At 43.3% G+C, this 19367-nt stretch overlaps 1 protein-coding gene across 1 annotated transcript in view; it reads left to right on the forward strand.

Moving 5' to 3' along the window:
- Window positions 1-17772, forward strand: part of LOC139582315 (inositol monophosphatase 2-like) — a 19924-nt gene extending 2152 nt beyond the window's left edge. Inside the window, exons 3-10 of the mRNA XM_071412310.1 lie at window positions 8610-8775; window positions 9924-10019; window positions 10740-10785; window positions 10872-10981; window positions 15547-15621; window positions 16130-16260; window positions 16760-16890; window positions 17144-17772. Of these exons, the coding sequence (XP_071268411.1) occupies window positions 8610-8775; window positions 9924-10019; window positions 10740-10785; window positions 10872-10981; window positions 15547-15621; window positions 16130-16260; window positions 16760-16887 (752 nt within the window). The 3' untranslated portion in view covers window positions 16888-16890; window positions 17144-17772. The remainder of the gene's footprint in view (window positions 1-8609; window positions 8776-9923; window positions 10020-10739; window positions 10786-10871; window positions 10982-15546; window positions 15622-16129; window positions 16261-16759; window positions 16891-17143) is intronic.
- The last annotated feature ends 1595 nt before the right edge of the window (window positions 17773-19367 follow it).

Consider the following 19367-nt stretch of genomic DNA (forward strand, 5'->3'; position numbering starts at 1 on the left):
TGTGGCCTGGTCAATATATGTGTGACCATCTGAAATCGCAAAACTCGTGCAGCACACCATATGATAACTGCACTCTGAGCCACCATAATTTCTAAGTTTTTCAACTGGTCGTTCAGTACAGTAGGTCTACCGTTTTCGTTGAATTCAACGTTTCACACCGTTCTCTCGTACTGAACTCAACCCTGTTTGACTTCTTTTTTAACTACTGGGCAGGACGAATCACAACATTCTTCAGAGATGGATCAGATTCGTAATTATACAAGCCTGACTGGTACTGTATGTGTCATTTTTTCACGTGCATTTTAATTGACTTGTGACTAGCTACATTGTTTTGATGGCAACAGTATAAAGTTTGTATTTGTCAACCATCCCCACATCTAAATTCGAATATCTATCCCTGTGATGAAATGTACTGAACGGGTAACTAAATCCAGTTGAATTCAATCTGTTTTTGAGAGTACTCCTTTTGATACATATTTACCCATTGTAGAAGTGCTCAGAAAGTGACTTTTTTGGTGATAAAGGTGCTCAAAGTTGACCCGTTTTGCATCCCTCACCCTACAATTAGACGTCCATGTCTTCATCACTGGAAAATATAAAAGCTTCAGATTGATATCATTTAAGCTTACAAACAGAGTTGGGAAATTAATTTATAATTGAAGCTTATCATTTATTTTGTATTATTATGTCATTTTTAACCTTTCACATCAACCTTTAACGATACTAAGGTAACCTGCCTAAATGACTACGACCCGTAGCACTCACGTCTGTAGCCATGAATTGCTTGAATAGCTGGTCATGTCTCACATCAACACCATTATCCCTGAAACCCTAGACCCACTCCAATTTGCATACCGCCTGAACAGATCCACAGATGATGCAACCTCTATTGTACTCCACACTGCCCTTTCACACCTGGACAAAAGGAACACCTATGTGAGAATGCTATTCATTGACTACAGCTCGGCGTTCAACACCATAGTGCCCTCAAAGCTCATCACTAAGCTAAGGACCCTGGGACTAAACACCTCCCTCTGCAACTGGATCCTGGACTTCCTGACGGGCCGCCCCCCAGGTGGTAAGGGTAGGTAACAACACATCCGCCACGCTGATCCTCGACACGGGGGCCCCTCAGGGGTGCGTGCTCAGTCCCCTCCTGTACTCCCTGGTCCCTCATGACTGCACGGCCGTTCACGACTCCAACACCATCATTAAGTTTGCCGATGACACAGCAGTGGTAGACCTGATCACTGACATCGACGAGACAGCCTATAGGGAGGAGGTCAGAGACCTGGCCGTGTGGTACCAGGACAACAACCTCTCCGTCAACGTGATCAAGACAAAGGAGATGATTGTGGACTACAGGAAAAGGAGGACCGAGCCGCCCCCATTCTCATCGACAGGGCTGTAGTGGAGCAGGTTGAGAGCTTCAAGTTCCTTGGTGTCCACATCACCAACAAACTGACATGGTCCAAGCACACCAAGACAGTCGTGAAGAGGGCACGACAAAACCTATTCCCCCTCAGAAGACTGAAAAAATTTGCCGTGGGTCCTCAGATCCTCAAAAGGTTCTACAGCTGCACCATCGAGAGCATCCTGACAGATTGCATCACTGCCTGGTATGGCAACTGCTCGGCCACTGACCGCAAGGCACTACAGAGGGTAGTGCGTACGGCCCAGTACATCACTGGGGCCAAGCTTTCAGCCATCTAGGACCTCTATACCAGGCGGTGTCAGAAGAAGGCCTTAAAAATTGTCATAGACCCCAGTCACCCTAGTCATAGACTGTTCTCTCTGCTACCGCACAGCAAGCGGTACCGGAGCACCAAGTCTAGGTCCAAGAGGCTTCTAAACAGCTTCTACCCCCAAGCCATAAGACTCCTGAACAGGTAATCAAATGGCTATCCAGACTATTTGCATTTCCCCCCCCCTTTTACGCTGCTGCTATTCTCTGTTATTATCAATGCATAGTCACTCTAATAACTCTACCTACATGTACATATTACCTCAATTACCTCGACTAACCGGTGCCCCCTCACACTGACTCTCTACCGGTACCCCCTGTATATAGCCTCGCTATTGTTATTTTACTGATGCTCTTTAATTATTTGTTACTTTTATTTCTTATTCTTTTTTTATTTTTCTTAACCGCATTGTTGGTTAAGGGCTTGTAAGTAAGCATTTCACTGTAAGGTCTACACCTGTTGTATTCGGCGCATGTGACAAATACAATTTGATTTGATCTAAAAACTCATAAACTCCGATTCTTTTCATACTCGCATACTTTGTAGCTTAGACACTATTTTACATCATGTATTTGCGTTGTGCCCGCCATCGGTTGAAACACAACACGCTATTGAATACAAGGTGGGTGTCATGTTTTGGCTGATAAATGTTTTTTTTATTTAAATGAAATTGTAATGTTAACTTTCAAAATGGTACCACAAAGATGGTTGGAGGGCCACACATCAGAGAAGGTTGACTTGAATGGGATTATCTGTTTTAAATTATAATGTCAATCCTCTATATGAAACCTATTGAAATCATAGAAATATAGATCATAGAACAGACATAACAATTTAAGTTGATATTCGATGGTGGGTGGACCGGCAGTCTTCTTTGTGGTAGTAATTAGAAGGGAAAATGTCAATTCAATAAAAATGTAAATGGTGTACCAGCTAAAGTGTAGTGGTCTGAAGAGATAAGTCCATTCTATGAATTATAGTTCTATGATTGAAATGACACCCACCCTGTATTCAAAAGCATGTTGTGTCAACTGATGGCAGACACAACACAAAAACCTCAGATGTAAAGTAAGGTCTAAGCCAAAGGCAAAATTGTGGTGTAAATATTGGGGTGGATGAACAGTAGATGCAGGGTCCTCCCCCGCACATTTTTTTTTTACATTTTAAAACGCATTTCCTGCAATTCCACACAGTCTGACATTACTTATTATACCCATGAGGCGTATATGAAGGGTCATTTTGAAAGCACAGTATAAGTGGAAGGAAAATAATAATATATTTTTTGGAAAACATATTTTGGGAAATTAGCTAACTTCCTGCATTTCAACACAACACACAAGAGAAAAATGTGCAGTTTTATAATGCTATTTTACACATTTAGTCATAAGTCGGAGAACATTTAGCAGATTTAAAGCTCATTTCCTGCAATTCTACACATTTTGCCATGGGGCAGAGAGAAAAATGTTCTGTTTTATAGCTCATCTCATGCTATTCTTCACAATTTGCCATGAGGCTGAGAGAAAATGTTGCAGTTTTAAAGTAACGGTACAGTGAAAATCTGACTTTTAAAAGTTTAGATTCTGTTAACTCATAGCAAATAATGCTGTTGACACATCCTATATTCGTATTTGTGGCAAAAGCATAAATTTGAGGGGGAAAAACGGTATGGTTAACTGCATACTTGGAGTGTGTCTGAAAGTGGGCGTTGTAAAAGAGGTGGGTGGATCAACAGCGATGGCTGCAACATCAGTGCTCCATTATTGGTTAGACTGTCCATAGCCAGGTGTACCGTGGGTCAGCTTAATGTTTACATAGCAGGTTAAGATAACTAACGTAGCAGGTTAGGATAATTAACGTGGCAGGTTAGGAGAATGGGGTTAAGGTTAGGAAAAGGGTTAGGATTAGGTGGCTTAGCTAAAATGCTACTGTTGTCAACAATCGACTCTTCGAGTAGCCCAATCAGCCACACAAAACGGTCTTTAGTGAATACAAATCTGCCCAATAGGCCTTCCGAGGGATGCAGCAGTCTAAGGCACTGCATCGCAGTGCTTGAGGCGTCACTACACCCCCGGGTTCGATCCCAGGCTGTGTCACAGCTGGCCGTGACATCCATGATGCGGCACACAATTGGCCCAGCGTTGTCCGTGTTAGGGGAGGGTTTAGCCGGCCAGGATTTCCTTGTCCCATCGCACTCTAGCGACTCTTTGTGACGCGCCTGCAAGCTGACTTCGGTCGCCAGCTGGACGGTGCTTCCTCCTACACATTGGTGCAGCTGGCTTCCAGGTTAAGCGAGCAGTGTGTCAAGAAGCAATGCGGCTTGGCAGGGTCGTGTTTCGGAGGACGTATGGCTCTCTCACTTAGCTGATAGGCTTTCCATACACCCACTTCTGTTCATCCTCACACCTTTTTTGACACGGCTACTTTCAGACACACTCCATGTATGCAGTTACCCATGACAAAAAAATGAATAAAAACACTTCAAAAACACCACCTCAAACTTGTATTTTAGTTTCAAAAATGCTTTTTATTTCCTCATAGAGGATGATGTGATGAGCTGGCCAATCAGCTCATATATTTTTATGACAGGTGTAAGCCCACAGTATTCCAACACTGATTTTTAACATACCCTTAAAAATATATATATACATTTCTGACACACTTAGTGGCGTAGCAAGATTTCTCTTGATTTATGTTTTCGGAAATCCAAGTTGTTAGAGATTGTGTAGGCCTATTATTTGTATGTTATTTAATGTCATTTCATTTTGGAAATGCCAAGACCATGGTTTATATTATGTAATCTCCAACACAAACCCATCTGTATCGTCTCAGATCCAGTTAAACCAGTTATGCACTGTGTGCACAACGGGAGGATCAGTCTATTGAGGCTCACCACCTCAATAGACTCACCACCTCAAAAGTATCTGGTAGAACGCATTTAAATCGAGTTCACCCAGCTACATGTGTTTTCACCTGATTCTAATCCTAGGGGGAATATCTAGCCTATCATATTTGAAATTACTCTCTAAATCTCTCTCTCTTTAACACACACACACACACACACACTTGTAATCGTCCAGTCCTTTCTTAAATCTTTATCACTAGCCAGCAATAAATTTGTATTTATTTCTTTCACCTTTATTTAACCTTGTAAGCCAGTTGAGAACAAGTTCTCATTTACAACTGCGACCTGGCCAAGATAATGCAAAGCAGTGTGACACAAACAACACAGAGTTACACATGGAATAAACAAACGTACAGTCAATAACACAATAGAAAAGTCTATATACAGTGTGTGCAAGTAAGATTAGGGAGGTAAGGCAATAAATAGGCCATAGTGGTGAAATAATTACAATTTAGCAATTAAACACTGGAGTGATAGATGTGCAAAAGATGAATGTGCAAGTAGAGATACTGGGGTGCAAAGTAGCAAAAAAATCAAATAACAATATGGAGATGAGGTAGCTGGGTGGGCAATTTACAGATGGGCTATGTACAGGTGCAATGATCTGTAAACTGCTCTGACAGCTGATGCTTAAAGTTAGTGAGGGAGATATGAGTCTCCAGCTTCAGTGATGTTTGCAAGTCGTTCCAGTCATTGGCAGCAGAGAACTGGAAGGAAAGGCGGCCAAAGAAGGAGTTGGCTTTGGGGGTGACCAGTGAAATATACCTGCTGGAGCGCGTGCTACGGGTGGGTGCTGCTATGGTGACCAGTGAGCTGAGATAAGGCGGGGCTTTACCTAGCAAAGACTTATAGATGACCTGGAGCCAGTGGGTTTGGCGACGAATATGAAGCGAGGGCCAGCCAACGAGAGCATACAGGTCGCAGTGGAGGGTAGTATATGGGGCTTTGGTGACAAAATGGATGGCACTGTGATAGACTGCATCCAATTTGCTGAGTAGAGTGTTGGAGGCTATTTTGTAAATGACATCACCGAAGTCAAGGATCAGTAGGATAGTCAGTTTTATGAGGGTATGTTTGGCAGTATGAGTGAAGGATGCTTTGTTTGCGAAATAGGAAGCCAATTCTAGATTTAATTTTGGATTAGAGACACTTAATATGAGTCTGGAAGGAGAGTTTACAGTCTAGCCAGACACCTAGGTATTTATAGTTTGCCACATATTCTAAGTCAGAACCGTCCAGAGTAGCGAGGCTAGACGGGCGGGCAGGTGTGGGCAGAGATCGGTTGAAGAGCATGCATTTAGTTTTACTTGCATTTAAGAGCAGTTGGAAGCCACGGAATGAGAGTTGTATGGCACTGAAGCTCGTCTGGAGGTTTGTTAACACAGTGTCCAAAGAAGGGCCAGAAGTATACAGAATGGAGTCGTCTGCATAGAGGTGGATCAGAGACTCACCAGCAGCAAGAGTGACATCATTAATATATACAGAGAAAAGAGTCAGCCAGAGAATTGAACCCTGTGGCACCCCCATAGAGACTGCCAGAGGTCCGGACAGCAGGCCCTCCAATTTGACACACTGAACTCTGTCTAAGAAGTAGTTGGTGAACCAGGCGGGGCAGTCATTTGAAAAACCAAGGCTGTTGAGTCTGCCGATAAGAATGCGGTGATTGACAGAGTCGAAAGCCGTGGCCAGGTCGATGAAGATGGCTGCATAGTACTGTCTTTTATCGATGGCGGTTACGATATCGTTTAGGACCTTGAGCGTGGCTGAGGTGCACCCATGACCAGCTCGGAAACCGGATTGGATAGCGGAGAAGGTACGGTGGGATTCGGAATGGTCGGTGATCTGTTTGTTAACTTGTCTTTCGAAGACCTTAGAAAGGCAGGGTAGGATAGATATAGGTCTGTCACAGTTTGGGTCTAGAGTTTCTTCCCCTTTGAAGAAGGGGATGACCAAGGCAGCTTTACAATCTTTTGGGATCTCAGACGATATGAACGAGAGGTTGAACAGGCTAGTAATAGGGGTTGCAACAATTTTAGAAAAAGAGGGTCCAGATTGTCTAGCCCAGCTGATTTGTAGGGGTCCAGATTTTGCACCTCTTTCAGAACATCGGCTATCTGGATTTGGGTGAAGGAGAAATGGGGGAGGCTTGGTCAAGTTGCTGTGGGGGGGGCAGAGCTGTTGACCAGGGTAGGGTTAGCCAGGTGGAAAGCATGGCCAGCCATAGAAAAATTGAAATTGAAATTCTCGATTATCGTAGATTTATCGGTGGTGACAGTATTTCCTAGCCTCAGTGCAGTGGGCAGCTGGGAGGTGCTCTTATTCTCCATGGACACATTTACAGTGTCCCAGAACTTTTTGGAGTGTGTGCTACAGAATGATTAGGATTATGGAGAGAAGAGTTTACAAGGGTGCTCGCCCTTAAAATCTCCTTCTCTAGGAATTTACAGACCCTATTCGAGTAGGATTTCAGTAATCGGGAGCTTGTCATAAGCCTATTGTCGTTGCAATACCGTCATCATTAAGATTTGTCATAAACATGTAAGCTATGATCCTTATCTGTTTTTATCATTTTAGAATGCTCCTGACTAAATTAAAAGCCTCTATATAGCGAGATGTTATAGGGCTATTATATGCCTTATAATAATATATTATAAAGGCCCATAATGTTTATAACAAGCAATAAGGCATTATTCTTGCAGGCTTTAAGAAGTGTTATTAAAATGGTAAGCTTATTCAAATCATGTCAAACTTTATTCCTAAACTGACAACAAAGATAAAGACGACATATGTTTGAGAGACTTAACTTTGATCTTCAAGCATAACAAAGATAAAGACGAAATATGTTTGAGAGACTTCACTTTGATCTTCAAGCATAGATTTAATGCAGTCTACATTTCGATACATTCGTGGTCGTCGATACAATTTTATCCATCCGTGATGGCAGTGACAGCACGCCAGACGATATCACGTGGTGCAGTGTTAATTCTACTCGCCGCTGCATTTTTCTCTCATCGTCACTGGATACGAATGCGTCTGCAGTGGTTGTCCGTGTTCACCTGCAAGACGTTTCGTTCTACGTGCCCAATGCTGTAGGCTACCGTTTGTTATGCTATCTGACTGAGTAAAATACAATCTTGTTTATTTAAGAGTTTTCCTTGACAAATATAATTTATTGGATTTATTTATAGGCTACAGGTTGACAATGGCGACCAATAACATGGAGTTGCTTTCGTCTAGTTCCAGGTTCCAGATTGGTCTTGTCTCATCAACGTCTAGCAGTGGCTAGAGATTCGTTTTGGGACTATCAACGTCATTCCAATCCGAAATAGAATCGTACATATCGAAGTCCACTCAATGGCAAGGCAGTAGCCGTCTGCAGCACCGAGGTGGACAGTGGCACCGGGATAACGGGACCGTACCAGAGACCTACACCTCACCAAAGCCACATAATAGGTTCTAATTTGCTGTCTCTTGGATGCCTGGAATAACCCACTGTAAACGGCAAAATAACAGCACCTGCTCCTCGTTATAAACTGACAACCTCGGGCAGTGACAAGTGCTGTCGGGAATGCATGGATGTTACTGTAGAAGTTGTATGTAGAGCTGGTAAGGTAAGTCAAGTGTGGCGACGTCCATCAATTCCAAGTGGCCCTAAAACCAAGTATTTGTGGTAACCTACTCTAGTTGTAAATGTACATATACAATATAATTACAGTGAGTATAGTTACACATTGTTACATATGACTCATAGCTGTGATACCTCTTTAAAAAAATGGGGACCAGTAAGCTTGTTGTATAGATTACAATCTTCAAAATAGACCTATTAAAAAATATTGATACTGTAGAAACCAGGATTACCTCCCAATAACATACTTGGAAAGCCCATGGATCAATGGCACAGACAGTCTTTTCTTATCCCCAGTCATGAATATTGGTGGTGTGCCTTGTGTTTTATCCTCCAGGTGTGTGCTATGTCACTTGGTCCCGCCCCCTCCAGGTAGTGCAGGAGGTGGTGAAACACAAGAACGTGAGTACCAAGAGCACACCAATCTACCTGGTAACGGAGGCCGACCAGCAGGTGGAGGAGCTCGTCATCTCCACCCTCAGGGACAAGTTCCCCTCGCACAGGTACGCAATGGTATCTTCCAATGGTATCTTCCAATGGTATCTTCCAATGGTATCTTCCAATGGTTTCTTCCAATGGTATCTTCCAATGGTATCTCCTCAACGCAGGAGTGGTTACATTTTGGCCCCCAGCTATCCCCTGCCCTATGCCACAGGTGTCAAACTCATTCCACGGAGGACCAACTGTCTGCAGGTTTTCGCTCCTCCCTTGTACTTGCCTGATGAATTAAGGTCACTAATTAGTAAGGAACTCCTTTCACTTGGTTGTCTAGGGCTTAATTGAAAGGAAAAACCAAAAACCTGCAGACATTAGGCCAGCGTCTCCCAAACTCTGGCCTGTGTACCCCAAGGGGTTCATGTTTTGGTTTTTCCCCTAACATTACACAGCTGATTCACATAATCAAAGCTTGATGATTAGTTGATCATTTGAATCAGCTATGCAGTGCTTGGGCAAAACCCCAAAACGTGCACCACCTGGGGTCCCGTGGACAGAGTATGGGAAACCCTGCACTAGGCCTTCCATGTAATGAGTTTGACACCTCTGTGCTAGGCCCTCTGTGTTTACATATGTAAAAGAGCTCTTTAGGCATCTCATCATGACACTGCTGAGTGTTAGGGAATGATACACGCAAGGCATTTGTCACGTTCCTGACCTTATTTTTCCTTTGTTTAACTTTGTTTAGTTGGTCAGGACGTGAGCTGGGTGGGTAGTCTATGTTTTGTGTTTCTATGTTGGGGTTAATGTGTTGCCTGATATGGTTCTCAATTAGAGGCAGGTGTTTGACGTTTCCTCTGATTGAGAACCATATTAAGGTAGGGTGTTCTCACTGTTTGTTTGTGGGTGGTTGTCTCCTGTGTCCGTATATGTCTACCACACGGGACTGTTTCGTTTTGTCGTTCGTGTATGTAGTCTGTTCCTGTTCGTGCGTTCTTCGTTATATGTAAGTTCTCAAGTCCAGGTCTGTCTACGTCGTTTATTGTTTTTGTAATTCTCTAGTGTTCTTCATGTTTTCGGTTTCGTTTAATAAATCATTATGTCTACCTTCACCACTGCATTTTGGTCCGACCCTTACTCCTCTTCCTCATCCGAGGAGGAGGAATTAGACGATCGTTACAGCATTCACACATTGTATGTTGTGAACTTGTGACAGGTTCATTGGAGAGGAGTCGTCTGCAGCCGGGGAGAAATGCATCCTCACAGACAGCCCCTCCTGGAACATCGATGGCACCTGTAACTTTGTTCACGGGTACAAGGACAGTTTCCAACAGCAATATCTACAACAGCCATTTCCTCAGATTACCGATTTGTAACTATACATGTTGAAATAAAGATGATACTACAACACATAGTAAATACAGATGATACTACAACACATAGTAAATAAAGATGATACTACAACACATAGTAAATACAGATGATTCTACAACACATAGTAAATACAGATGATACTACAACACATAGTAAATACAGATGATACTACAACACATAGTAAATACAGATGATACTACAACACATAGTAAATACAGATGATACTACAACACATAGTAAATACAGATGATACTACAACACATAGTAAATACAGATGATACTACAACACATAGTAAATACAGATGATACTACAACACATAGTAAATACAGATGATACTACAACACATAGTAAATACAGATGATACTACAACACATAGTAAATACAGATGATACTACAACACATAGTAAATACAGATGATACTACAACACATAGTAAATACAGATGATACTACAACACATAGTAAATACAGATGATACTACAACACATAGTAAATACAGATGATACTACAACACATAGTAAATACAGATGATAGTACAACACATAGTAAATACAGATGATACTACAACACATCTAATAAAGCAAGTAGTTATACTCTCTCATTGATAGAATAGTATAACCAAATATTTAGGCTATTGATGATGTACTTGATGTTCTCAGTTTCTCCATGGTTGCAGTTAGCGTCGGTTTCGCTGTGAAGAAAGAGGTAAGCATGAGAAGTATGGGTGAACAGAATTTACCAAGTAAAAAAATATTATTATTAAAAGGCTATTCATTTGTATTCTAATGTAGTTTGAGTTTGGACTGATCTACCATTGCTTCGATGGAATGTTATACACAGCAAGAAAAGGCCAAAGGGGCATTTTGCACTGGTGTAAGGATCAACGTTTCAAAGGAAAAAGGTAAGTTAACTTCTTACCGCTTTGTGTGATGCACCCACATTTTCATAGTGGATTGTAGTGCCATATGTTAAACCAGGGGTTGGCAAGCCTGTTACTGGAGAGCCATATGTTAAACCAGGGGTTGGCAAGCCTGTTATTGGAGTGCCATATGTTAAACCAGGGGTTGGCAAGCCTGTTATTGGAGTGCCATATGTTAAACCAGGGGTTGGCAAGCCTGTTACTGGAGTGCCATATGTTAAACCAGGGGTTGGCAAGCCTGTTACTGGAGAGCCATATGTTAAACCAGGGGTTGGCAAGCCTGTTACTGGAGAGCCATATGTTAAACCAGGGGTTGGCAAGCCTGTTATTGGAGTGCCATATGTTAAACCAGGGGTTGGCAAGCCTGTTATTGGAGTGCCATATGTTAAACCAGGGGTTGGCAAGCCTGTTACTGGAGAGCCATATGTTAAACCAGGGGTTGGCAAGCCTGTTATTGGAGTGCCATATGTTAAACCAGAGGTTGGCAAGCCTGTTATTGGAGTGCCATATGTTAAACCAGGGGTTGGCAAGCCTGTTATTGGAGTGCCATATGTTAAACCAGGGGTTGGCAAGCCTGTTATTGGAGTGCCATATGTTAAACCAGGGGTTGGCAAGCCTGTTACTGGAGAGCCATATGTTAAACCAGGGGTTGGCAAGCCTGTTATTGGAGTGCCATATGTTAAACCAGGGGTTGGCAAGCCTGTTATTGGAGTGCCATATGTTAAACCAGGGGTTGGCAAGCCTGTTATTGGAGTGCCATATGTTAAACCAGGGGTTGGCAAGCCTGTTATTGGAGTGCCATATGTTAAACCAGGGGTTGGCAAGCCTGTTATTGGAGTGCCATATGTTAAACCAGGGGTTGGCAAGCCTGTTATTGGAGTGCCATATGTTAAACCAGGGGTTGGCAAGCCTGTTACTTGGAGATGCCATATGTTAAACCAGGGGTTGGCAAGCCTGTTATTGGAGTGCCATATGTTAAACCAGGGGTTGGCAAGCCTGTTATTGGAGTGCCATATGTTAAACCAGGGGTTGGCAAGCCTGTTATTGGAGTGCCATATGTTAAACCAGGGGTTGGCAAGCCTGTTATTGGAGTGCCATATGTTAAACCAGGGGTTGGCAAGCCTGTTATTGGAGTGCCATATGTTAAACCAGGGGTTGGCAAGCCTGTTATTGGAGTGCCATATGTTAAACCAGGGGTTGGCAAGCCTGTTATTGGAGTGCCATATGTTAAACCAGGGGTTGGCAAGCCTGTTATTGGAGTGCCATATGTTAAACCAGGGGTTGGCAAGCCTGTTATTGGAGTGCCATATGTTAAACCAGGGGTTGGCAAGCCTGTTATTGGAGTGCCATATGTTAAACCAGGGGTTGGCAAGCCTGTTATTGGAGTGCCATATGTTAAACCAGGGGTTGGCAAGCCTGTTATTGGAGTGCCATATGTTAAACCAGGGGTTGGCAAGCCTGTTATTGGAGTGCCATATGTTAAACCAGGGGTTGGCAAGCCTGTTATTGGAGTGCCATATGTTAAACCAGGGGTTGGCAAGCCTGTTATTGGAGTGCCATATGTTAAACCAGGGGTTGGCAAGCCTGTTATTGGAGTGCCATATGTTAAACCAGGGGTTGGCAAGCCTGTTATTGGAGTGCCATATGTTAAACCAGGGGTTGGCAAGCCTGTTATTGGAGTGCCATATGTTAAACCAGGGGTTGGCAAGCCTGTTATTGGAGTGCCATATGTTAAACCAGGGGTTGGCAAGCCTGTTATTGGAGTGCCATATGTTAAACCAGGGGTTGGCAAGCCTGTTATTGGAGTGCCATATGTTAAACCAGGGGTTGGCAAGCCTGTTATTGGAGTGCCATATGTTAAACCAGGGGTTGGCAAGCCTGTTATTGGAGTGCCATATGTTAAACCAGGGGTTGGCAAGCCTGTTATTGGAGTGCCATATGTTAAACCAGGGGTTGGCAAGCCTGTTATTGGAGTGCCATATGTTAAACCAGGGGTTGGCAAGCCTGTTATTGGAGTGCCATATGTTAAACCAGGGGTTGGCAAGCCTGTTATTGGAGTGCCATATGTTAAACCAGGGGTTGGCAAGCCTGTTATTGGAGTGCCATATGTTAAACCAGGGGTTGGCAAGCCTGTTACTGGAGTAGCCATATGTTAAACCAGGGGTTGGCAAGCCTGTTATTGGAGTGCCATATGTTAAACCAGGGGTTGGCAAGCCTGTTATTGGAGTGCCATATGTTAAACCAGGGGTTGGCAAGCCTGTTACTGGAGTGCCATATGTTAAACCAGGGGTTGGCAAGCCTGTTATTGGAGTGCCATATGTTAAACCAGGGGTTGGCAAGCCTGTTATTGGAGTGCCATATGTTAAACCAGGGGTTGGCAAGCCTGTTATTGGAGTGCCATATGTTAAACCAGGGGCTGGCAAGCCTGTTACTGGAGAGCCATATGTTAAACCAGGGGTTGGCAAGCCTGTTATTGGAGTGCCATATGTTAAACCAGGGGTTGGCACGCCTGTTATTGGAGTGCCATATGTTAAACCAGGGGTTGGCAAGCCTGTTATTGGAGTGCCATATGTTAAACCAGGGGTTGGCAAGCCTGTTATTGGAGTGCCATATGTTAAACCAGGGGTTGGCAAGCCTGTTATTGGAGTGCCATATGTTAAACCAGGGGTTGGCAAGCCTGTTATTGGAGTGCCATATGTTAAACCAGGGGTTGGCAAGCCTGTTATTGGAGTGCCATATGTTAAACCAGGGGTTGGCAAGCCTGTTATTGGAGTGCCATATGTTAAACCAGGGGTTGGCAAGCCTGTTATTGGAGTGCCATATGTTAAACCAGGGGTTGGCAAGCCTGTTATTGGAGTGCCATATGTTAAACCAGGGGTTGGCAAGCCTGTTATTGGAGTGCCATATGTTAAACCAGGGGTTGGCAAGCCTGTTATTGGAGTGCCATATGTTAAACCAGGGGTTGGCAAGCCTGTTATTGGAGTGCCATATGTTAAACCAGAGGTTGGCAAGCCTGTTATTGGAGTGCCATATGTTAAACCAGGGGTTGGCAAGCCTGTTATTGGAGTGCCATATGTTAAACCAGGGGTTGGCAAGCCTGTTACTGGAGAGCCATATGTTAAACCAGGGGTTGGCAAGCCTGTTATTGGAGTGCCATATGTTAAACCAGGGGTTGGCAAGCCTGTTATTGGAGTGCCATATGTTAAACCAGGGGTTGGCAAGCCTGTTACTGGAGTGCCATATGTTAAACCAGGGGTTGGCAAGCCTGTTATTGGAGTGCCATATGTTAAACCAGGGGTTGGCAAGCCTGTTATTGGAGTGCCATATGTTAAACCAGGGGTTGGCAAGCCTGTTATTGGAGTGCCATATGTTAAACCAGGGGCTGGCAAGCCTGTTACTGGAGAGCCATATGTTAAACCAGGGGTTGGCAAGCCTGTTATTGGAGTGCCATATGTTAAACCAGGGGTTGGCAAGCCTGTTATTGGAGTGCCATATGTTAAACCAGGGGTTGGCAAGCCTGTTATTGGAGTGCCATATGTTAAACCAGGGGTTGGCAAGCCTGTTATTGGAGTGCCATATGTTAAACCAGGGGTTGGCAAGCCTGTTATTGGAGTGCCATATGTTAAACCAGGGGTTGGCAAGCCTGTTATTGGAGTGCCATATGTTAAACCAGGGGTTGGCAAGCCTGTTATTGGAGTGCCATATGTTAAACCAGGGGTTGGCAAGCCTGTTATTGGAGTGCCATATGTTAAACCAGAGGTTGGCAAGCCTGTTATTGGAGTGCCATATGTTAAACCAGGGGTTGGCAAGCCTGTTATTGGAGTGCCATATGTTAAACCAGGGGTTGGCAAGCCTGTTACTGGAGAGCCATATGTTAAACCAGGGGTTGGCAAGCCTGTTATTGGAGTGCCATATGTTAAACCAGGGGTTGGCAAGCCTGTTATTGGAGTGCCATATGTTAAACCAGGGGTTGGCAAGCCTGTTACTGGAGAGCCATATGTTAAACCAGGGGTTGGCAAGCCTGTTACTGGAATGCCATAAGTTAAACCAGGGGTTGGCAAGCCTGTTATTGGAGTGCCATATGTTAAACCAGGGGTTGGCAAGCCTGTTATTGGAGTGCCATATGTTAAACCAGGGGTTGGCAAGCCTGTTATTGGAGAGCCATATGTTAAACCAGGGGTTGGCAAGCCTGTTACTGGAGAGCCGCAGGTATTGCAGGATTTTGTTCCAACTAGGCACCACACCTGACCAACTGAGCTAATTGATCAGTGATTGCCTCAATTGAACACAGCTGGCCTTCCAGGTTGGTTAAATGAAATACAGGAACCCCAGGACCAGGCTCACCTACCCACGTGTTAAACTAACCAGGGTAGCAACTCAAACATTTTACCATGCAGCATTATCAAATGTTAGCTTGATTGATTTAATTTATCGATTTGATATATTTTCTTATTGGTTTACTAAAATGTTCTGTATCCATTATCCTAACCTGAAGCTGTTTTTCTATTCCCAACGACTGATAGATGTCTCATTTTGACTGATTTCAGAGTCAAGCGGGACCCAGCAACACTGAACATCTTCTCAGGGAACATCATGAAGTTACTGAGTGCACCAGCTCATGGGTACTCGCTGACTGTTTATTCTCCAATGTTTTGTGGTCATTCTGGGTCATGTTCATTAGGCACCAAATGGAAGAAAACAGGCTAAAACAGGGTTGCAAAATGTTAGAGTAATGTTTTTCTGTTGTGTTACCTAATGAACATGACCCCGGTCTAATGGCCCTCATATCAGGTTCTATCCTGTACCTTTACGATCCAACGGCAATACAGTGATGTATTTTGGCCCTAGACTCTCCTTGAATAGCCTGGTCCCAGGTCTGCTTGGGCTTTCTCTTCAATGCATATGTGACCATTGTCATGCCAAACATGACTTCAGAGCACAAACAGATCTGGGACCAGGGGCCTTATATCTCAATTATCTCGGAGTGGGAGTGCTGGTTTAGTATCAGTTTTGCCTTTTTGGATCACAATAAATACCATTACATGGACAGGGGGTACCTGACCCTAGATCAGCACTTACTCTGAGACGACGCTTGATACACACGGCTCTAGGCTACTCCTTGTGTTCCAGGGTGAGGATAATCGGCACCTCAACCCTGGCCCTGTGTCTGATAGCCACGGAGGCGGCTGAGGCCTACTACCAGTATGGGCTGCACTGCTGGGACATCCGAGAGGCTGGGGGAGTTGTCAGAGACACCACAGGTGGGAGTTCTAGAATAGAATACAATAGATTATTTGACTCCCTGTCAGTGATGGGTGATAGGGATTGGTTTTACAAACAGTTAATGTTTATTTCCATCAGGCTTATAATTTGTACTGTATGTCCCCCTGTATTCTGGTCTCAAACTGAGCTCTCATCTGAATGGTTGTCCTGGAGGAGGCAGCGATGAGATGGGTATATTAGCTAGAGCTTTCACTTGAGCAAATAACTAATCAGGTCCCACAGAATGCAAAGAACGCATGCTGTTATTATGGAAAAGTCCATAGGATATTATTAAATCAGTTCTTATTGGCTTTCACTATTGTGATAGACAAGGTAACTTTTAAAAAGAGAATGTACAATTTATGGTATTTCATAGTATAGTTGCTATCTCTTGAGTGATGATGTATGGACTGTGCCCTTCCGAAGCCTTTGTGAGGCTGAGCTTGATATCCGTCTGAAGAAGTGGCTGGCCGCCTGTGTTTATCTCTTCTTCCCCAGGCCTGGGGTGTTGCACAAAAGGACCACTGTTGAGAGACGGAGGGACTGGGCGTGAGGTCGGGATCATGTGGTCAGCTGCCGTTCAGTCTCTGGCAGTCCAGAAGCTCAGCTATCAACTCCTTCCCTGAAATGTAGGAGAAGACTCTATTCAACCTTTCAACCAGTTCCAAAAGTCTAGTAGAGGGCCGCAGTGGTGCCTGAATGGTAATGTGATTGAAATAGTTGATTTAGATTTGTTTTGTTAGTGGGAAGGCTTTTGGTGGTGAGGTTTAGGACTGGTTAATGTGTTTCTTTATGGTTTCTTAATAGAATATAGAATATGTGGTTATATGAGTGTGTTTTGATGGATGTGGGAGTTACATCAAATGTGTGTTTATGTTCCAGGGGTCCTCTCGACCTCATGTCCTGAAGAGTGGTTGCTGCAGGAACCCACAACATGGCCAGTTACATCGTCCAGCAACTGCAGCCAATCGGCTACGAGTGGGATGACAGTGACCCTGGTTTGCAAAAGTAAAAGTCGACCTCCATCTATCCAGTGGATTCTCCCCCGCCTTTCACCTCAAATCATGAAATGCTGCCGCAGAGTATGCAAGCCTGCTCTTTTTTTAAAGGAGATTTAGCTAAAACGTCATTTTCCTCCTTTTAATATGGAAATATTTGTACAGTTTATTGTAAGTATGCAATAATATACACGGCCAGATAATAATTAGTGACTAGATTTACAGTAGTAATCACATAGACACTCCTTATCTCTTACAGTTGAAACACTGACTGAAGTTTGTCACGTTTAACTGTTGTTTTTTTACTTTTCTAAATATGGATCCTCATACCAACAAAGGAAAATTCTGAAAAATGTAGATGTGTTTTCAATGACGTAATGAAAATAGTTGAACCAGGTTTGTATGGAGCTAGAAGTATGGTTTGTAGTGATGGTTGTGGATGCTAAGACTTAAATCACTGCCAAACCCGTTATTCACTATATTATAATAAATAAATCAAACAATTTCAGTAAATCTTATTCTCTTTGTGTTCTTACCATCTGTATTCACCTGTTGTTAATCCATTGTTTTTAGACTACACCTTTTTATTTGTTAGTGTTTTTTCCAGAAGTATTTTATGGATGTACAGGTAACAGCCAAAATACAGGAACCAGAATTATATAGTGTGTTAATAGGGTGTTGGGCCACCACAAGCCAGAACAGCTTTAATGCACCTTGGCATGGATTCCACAAGTATCTGATATTGGTGGGACCTACCAGGTACAACCATAAATCTGTAACCATGGGCACCCTCTTAGATACCATCCTGACCAACTTGCCCTCTAAATACACCTCTGCTGTTTTCAATCAGGATCTCAGCGATCACTGCCTCATTGCCTGTGTCCGTAATAGGTCCGTGGTCAAACGACCACCCCTCATCACTGTCAAACCCTCCCTAAAACACTTCTGCGAGCAGGCCTTTCTAATCGACCTGGCCCGGGTATCCTGGAAGGATATTGACCTCATCCCGTCAGTATTGGATGCCTGGTTGCTCTTTAAAAGTGCTTTCCTCACCATCTTAAATAAGCATGCCCCATTCAAAAACTGTAGAACTAAGAACCGATATAGCCCTTGGTTCCCCCCAGACTTGACTGCCCTTGACCAGCACAAAAACATCCTGTGACGTTCTGCATTAGCATCGAATAGACCCTGCGATATGCAACTTTTCAGGGAAGTCAGGAACCAATTTACACTATGCACAACTGGATAGGCCTACAGGCCTGCTGAAGATATGGTATTCAATAAGTTGATGGTTTATATTTAGGTTCATGTTTTTTAGCTTTGGCATTCTATTTATTTAAAAATAATCTTGTTTAATTATTTCATATAATTTTCATGTGATAAGGCCACACAGAGGGACAGAGATTATTAGACACCCCCAAAAGGGCCACTATATGTCTTGTGATAGATTACACAAATTCTGGTAGTTTACTGGTAAACTTTTCCAGTATATACCCTCCCTTTGCAACCCTATTCAACCAAGCCTTTCATGTTGCCCCACTCAAAGGCCGACAGATGTCGCTGTTGTATACATAATATTCATTGTGTCCTATTGTTGTATAAAATCAACTAGGGCCTGCTGTGCACTAGTTGTTTTAGTGTGTGTAACAACCAAGCTAATGCGTTATAACAACCTATATCCACACTCTCCCTCAAACAGATCGTGGCACGAACTGTTTTGTAGCCTCTGAATATGTCATAGGTTACTGTTGCTAAGCAGCATTACATTATGATGTATTGCTTGTAGGTGTAGCCTACACACGGCCTACGTGTTTTATTTGTTTATTTGTGTACAATAAATCAAGTAGCCTACAAAATCATAACCATATGCATATAAGTTATTCATAATATAATCCTCAACTATTTTTATATAATTAGTGTAGCACTAACAGTTAATTCACGAGAAAAGACAATTACTGTTACAACCATATATAATATAACATGGTCTATCTCTATGGTTTTAACTATTATATGAGATGATGTAGCTCATAAACAAATAATAGAACAATAGCGAACTAGCCTACTCGTCCATAACCTGTCCCTGTGCAAGTCCCAAACCTCATTCCCCT

Source organism: Salvelinus alpinus, chromosome 8, assembly GCF_045679555.1.
Source record: "Salvelinus alpinus chromosome 8, SLU_Salpinus.1, whole genome shotgun sequence".
Taxonomy (NCBI): Eukaryota; Metazoa; Chordata; class Actinopteri; order Salmoniformes; family Salmonidae; genus Salvelinus; species Salvelinus alpinus.